General features: G+C 66.7%; 1 protein-coding gene across 1 annotated transcript in view; it reads right to left on the bottom strand.

The window, feature by feature from the left end:
• Positions 1-1,317: 1,317 nt before the first annotated feature.
• The window catches only part of NPDC1 (neural proliferation, differentiation and control 1), a 7,563-nt gene continuing 4,362 nt past the window's right edge, over positions 1,318-4,518 (bottom strand). Inside the window, exons 3-9 of the mRNA XM_007458956.1 lie at positions 2,494-2,628; positions 2,235-2,405; positions 2,098-2,164; positions 1,924-2,008; positions 1,747-1,826; positions 1,455-1,551; positions 1,318-1,386 (exon numbers count right to left, since the gene is read on the bottom strand). Of these exons, the coding sequence (XP_007459018.1) occupies positions 1,318-1,386; positions 1,455-1,551; positions 1,747-1,826; positions 1,924-2,008; positions 2,098-2,164; positions 2,235-2,405; positions 2,494-2,628 (704 nt within the window). The remainder of the gene's footprint in view (positions 1,387-1,454; positions 1,552-1,746; positions 1,827-1,923; positions 2,009-2,097; positions 2,165-2,234; positions 2,406-2,493; positions 2,629-4,518) is intronic.

Genomic DNA, 4,518 nt, shown 5'->3' with positions numbered 1-4,518 from the left:
CCTGCTGAGGGCCAGCCCGGGGCCCCGGCCCAGGAGTCAGGGGTGGGCTCTAGCCCCAGAAACATACCGCTTTAGGACAAGCCATTAGCTCTAAGCAGAGCCAACCCCATTTCCCCAGCCCAGCCCCACCTCAGGGACCTGACTCTCCCAAACTGGCTTTGTCCTCCCCATTCACGGCTGCCCCCATCCATCTAGGAGCCAGGGGTCCAGCATTCTCTCGACGCCCCACCCCTAGGAATCACTAAGGGGCTTCCGAACCCAACCCATCCCTCATTCCCAGCCTTGGTGAGGCAGACAGGTCTGATACCCACACCCTGTGTGCACCAGGCCCCCGCTGCCCCTGGACCCCAGAAACCCCTCTGCCAGGCCCAGTCTTGGCACTTCTGACCACGAAGTTCGGCCTGCACTCTGGGCCTTCAGCTGGAGGTCCCCTCCCCCTCCACTGGCCTCCTTGCTCCTTGGCGGGGGATTGGGGTGCACCGAGACCCAGCTCCTGACACCCAGGGGCCCTGCCACCTCTGTCCCCTAACCTGGCCCACCCACCTGTGTGCAGCCTGTGTCCCTCTGCCTGGCATGCCCCCCGCACAGGCTGCAGGGGCCCACAGTCAAGTCTTGCATGCCGCCCGTCCCCGCCCTCCAGCCCATGTGGACACAGGGCAGGAACAGAGGCCTGGGGTGCCTGCTCCCAGCCCTTTTTATCACACGAGAGGACGGGGTCTTGAGGGCACCAACTTCAGACTGGCCTGGCCCTGCGCCGCACTCCTCCCCTCCCCGGCTCTGGGGCACGAGTGTTGGTGGGGGGAGGCCTGGAGTAGAAAGAGGTTAGGGTGGTCCTCTGCCTAGGAAAAATAAAGCCTCCCTGCCCCAGCGGGCGGTGACAGGGTCTTTCCACGAAGGGCACAGAGATCCCGCCTCTCTAGGGGCGTGGAAGGAAGCCTGAGGCCCCGCTCCAGGGTCCCTCCACCGTGGCCCCCAGTGGCGGGGAAGGGGGAGGTCAGTCTCCAGCACACCCAGCCAAAGTTTTGAAATGTACTTTAATTGGCTTGTCTCCAGGACTCCCAATCCATGCCTTGTCTCTCGGGTTGTCTTCCTCCCCTCGACCGGGGGTGTCCAGATGTGAGGGGGCAGGTGCAAGGATCAGAGAAGGTCCCTGGCAGCAGGGGGAGTTTCCCCGGCAAGGGGTTCCCAGCCGCCCCGGGGCCCCAGCCACAAGCACACGAGTGTCAGGACACAGTCTCTTTAATGGGAAAGGCTGGGGCCTGCCCCTCCCCACCCGTGGGCAGTGCATCCACGAGAGGGTGGGCATCAGCCTTCGGGTCACTGCAGCGGGGGCGCGGACAGCGAGGCGTGGTCGAACAGTGGGTTCCGCACCTCCATCTCTCCAGTCTGCGAACGCTGGCGTTAGGTGGCTCCAGGGCTCGGGAGGGACACCCACCGCCCACCCCCGCACTCACCGGGGCCAGGCCGGGGCACTCGTACACCGTGAAGTCGCCGTCTTCGTTCTCCTCGTCGGAGGAGGCGGAGTCCAACTCCTTGGGGGTCTCCTTATGCCTGGGTGGGGGCAGGATCGTCGGGTCCTCCCTCACCCTCCAGGTGCCAGTAGCCCGGGATAGGGGCGGGACAGCGGGCCGCGTCGGGTCCTCCCTCACCCTCCAGGTGCCAGTAGCCCGGGATAGGGGCGGGAGCAGCGGGCCGGGGTAGGGGTGGCTGGGCCAGGGGTGGGGCGGGGCGGGTGGGGCTTCTCACCGCTCCAGGCACCGCATCTGCTGCCTCTGGTGCTGGTAGTGGTACATCTCCGCGCTGTGCGCCAGCCGCTGGTCCCCGGGCTGCTGTGGGAGTGCGGAGACAGGGTCAGGCCGAGGCAGAGCAGCGGAGTGGGACGGGGCGGAGCGGGACGGGGCGGGGCCAGGCGCCGCCACACACCGAGATCCTGGGCGTGGCTGGGGAGCTGGGGGCCTGCGGGGCCGCATAGTCAGTCTTTTGGGTCAGGCGAACGTCTCGCTGCAGCCTGCGGGGAGTGGAGACACCACACCTGAGACCCGCGGGGTCACCGCCCGGCCGCCCGGCCGCCCGCCCCCAGCCCGGCCCCATGCTCACCGACACCAGCAGAGAACGGCCACGGCAAGGGCGGCCGCGCCGGCCACGGAGCACGCCACGATCAGCACTGCAGGGAGGGGGCGCAGTGAGGGCAGCCTTTCGGGCAGGACCCTGCCTCCCCGCCCGGCCAGACTTACGGAGGGCAAGGCCGTCACCGCGCCCGCCCCGCGGCTCCAGCGGGGACATGTGCACAGGCCCAGATGACACAGCGGAGCGCAGGGAGGAGGTGCGGGGCGTGGGCGCTCCCCGCGTGGAGGGGAGGCCCAGGTTGGGGCCCCGGCCACGCTCTGAGAACCCCAGGGTGGATGCTGCAGAGGGAAAGCAAGTTAGACGGCAAGACCAGGCTGGGGTCAAGGGCGGTGGGGAGTTGGACAGGGGAAGGGGGCGGGGTCTCACCAGCCTCCAGGAGCCGCTGTCGCCCCTCAGGCTGGGGTGGGGCTGTGAGCCTGGAGTGCCCCACCTCCTGCCGGGCTAGCTCCTGGGCCAGGAAGTCGATGTCATCTTCCAGTCTGGGCTGGGGCAAGCCCTCCCCTGGGGAGGATGAAGGGCCATCAGGTGGAGGGAGAGGCCCCCAGCCCCTCCCTGGCAACACCAGCTACCGGGAGCCTTCCGAGAGGGCGAGAGGGAGAGGCCCATCTGGGCGCCAGCCCCAGGCCGAGGGCTGCTTCTCCCCCCAGGCACCTGTGCCCAGAGGACCAGGTACCAGCCTACCTGCTCCTGGCCATCCCGGTTGCCATGGTGACAACTGAGGGAGCTCTGTGTGAGCACCAGCGCTCCCAGGAAAGCGGGCAGGGGGTGGAGGTGCTATGGGAACGTGCAGAGGCCAGGAGAAGGGCAGGGGTGCTGCCCCACACCCCACGCATTACCCACAAAGCAGTGAGAGGAGCATGGGGACAATGCATCACCTGGCCCACTGCCTCTGCTGCCAAGACGAGCAGGACCCCCCAAGGAATGCGGAGAAGCCCCATTCTGTACCCCCGCCCCCACCAGGTCATCAGGAGGAAGGGAGGGCAGCTGCTGGGGTGAGGCCGTGGCTGGGTCCCCCTCATCCCTGCCGTGGGCACCAGTCCGGACAGAGGCTCCAAGTAGACGCCCCTGCTCAGCACCCAGAGCGCAGAGCATGCGCCTTCTGCGGCAGGCCCCCGCCCCACTTGCTGCCAGGAGCGTGCTCCTCCAGGAAGCCCCTCCCAGCCCACCCGACTCTTCAGCCCCCAGAGCACCCTCTGCAATGCCCCATCACACCTGGAGTCACTCTGGCTGGCACCATCCCGACAGACTCTGGGCTCAGGCTGGCGGGCAGGGCACCGCCAGCGCAATCAAGCAGACAGGACAGGTGAGCGATGGAGAGAGAGGGGTCGCTGGGCAAGGAGCAGGGGCGGCCCAGCGGGTGGAGAAGGTGCCTGAGGGGTTTGGAACCAACCCTGCAGAAACCCAAGCTTGGGGAACTCTGACCCTGCCTCTCCCAGAATCACCCCAGCACTTCACACTGGATACCTCTTGCCCTGGGAGGGGGCTAACTGCCCCAGGCCTCAGCCCACCACCCAGCTCTGGGCTGGTGCCATCTGGAAAGGATCACCAGGCCACTTGGAGGGTGACTTGAGAGTCCCTGGCACCCCACAAAGCGCAGGAGACCTGAGAGCTAAGGCTGGGGTCAAATGTACCAGGTGGGGGAGGGAGGAAGCCATACCCTGAGGCTGGTGCATCCTGGGCATACAGAGCCCCTGCTGGTCCTCCTGGAAGGGCTGAAGGCAGGGCCCACAGACACGTGCACCCGGGGGGCACCGTGCCCGCCTCTTCAGGGCACAGTCCAGGCTCCCAGGACACACGGCTGCATCTGAGAAGAAAGCGGAGGCAGAACAGGGTCACAGCCAGCCTGACTCAGCCCCTGCACAGTAAGTAGGACTGTCCTGGCCGCCCCAACCCCTCCCTACAGAGCTGGCCAAGCCTGGCTCCGGCCATTGTTCTGGGCAGGCCCTTCCTCCCCTGCACCGGGAATCAGAACCATGAAGACAAACAGTCCTAACACTTATCGGAACTCTCTTGCCTCACTCCCTCCCCAGAGTCCACTTCCCTGACCTGAGCCAGCTCTCCACACAGGAACCGTCCCCTACCATCCAGAGAAAACTGAGCTCTCCCGGTTATGGCCTTGCAGCGCTCCAAGTGCCACCTCCAGTCTCAACCTGTCCTAGAGCGAGTCTCTCACCCCTGCCCAACCTGGGAGCCCTAGAGGGCGGGGCCCAGATCGCTCCCTCCCACCACCTCGGGGCTGTCTCCTATTTCAGGGCTGCCTCCCCACCCCACCCCCACCCCACCGCACCCCACCGCAAACCTCATCATGACATCCTACAGCCCTAGAGGGCCAAGCTGGGAGACAGCACAGGTCAAGTCACTGCCCCCACATCTAACCTCTGGCTTGTCCCC

The sequence above is a fragment of the Lipotes vexillifer genome, unplaced genomic scaffold (assembly GCF_000442215.2).
Source record: "Lipotes vexillifer unplaced genomic scaffold, Lipotes_vexillifer_v1.1 scaffold636, whole genome shotgun sequence".
In the NCBI taxonomy this organism is placed as follows: domain Eukaryota; kingdom Metazoa; phylum Chordata; class Mammalia; order Artiodactyla; family Lipotidae; genus Lipotes; species Lipotes vexillifer.
The sequence above is the reverse complement of the archived record's forward strand: the minus strand, read 5'-3'. Positions and strand labels throughout refer to the sequence as shown.